Source organism: Aspergillus brunneoviolaceus (assembly GCF_003184695.1).
Source record: "Aspergillus brunneoviolaceus CBS 621.78 unplaced genomic scaffold BO95scaffold_127, whole genome shotgun sequence".
Taxonomy (NCBI): Eukaryota; Fungi; Ascomycota; class Eurotiomycetes; order Eurotiales; family Aspergillaceae; genus Aspergillus; species Aspergillus brunneoviolaceus.
Window position 1 is genome coordinate 1 of NW_020290857.1, and position 347 is coordinate 347.

The 347-nt window shown below is 55.0% G+C and overlaps 1 protein-coding gene across 1 annotated transcript in view; it reads right to left on the minus strand.

Annotated features, from left to right (window-relative positions):
* Positions 1–2: 2 nt before the first annotated feature.
* BO95DRAFT_321603 (uncharacterized protein) overlaps positions 3–347 on the minus strand; it is a gene marked incomplete at both ends in the record, with an annotated part of 1,389 nt that continues 1,044 nt past the window's right edge. The window contains one exon of the mRNA XM_025581804.1: positions 3–318. Within this exon, the coding sequence (XP_025436257.1) occupies positions 3–318 (316 nt within the window). The remainder of the gene's footprint in view (positions 319–347) is intronic.

Genomic DNA, 347 nt, shown 5'->3' on the forward strand with positions numbered 1-347 from the left:
ACACATTGCCCGTTGCAGGATTGCTGGCCGCTGGGACATTGGGCTTTACAATAGCCACTAATGCATGTCTGACCATCTGGGCATTTGTTGCCACAGGTGCCGCAGTTCTTGGGGTCGGTGTCGGTATTGACGCATTGCCCGCTGCATTGCGTTTGGCCTGTAGGGCACTGGGACTTACACTGACCACCGCTGCAAGTTTGAGTATCTGGGCATTTGTTGCCGCAGGTGCCGCAGTTCTTGGGGTCGGTGTCGGTATTGACGCATTTCCCGCTGCATTGCGTTTGGCCTGTAGGGCACTGGGACTTACACTGACCACCGCTGCAAGTTTGAGTATCTGGGCATTTGTT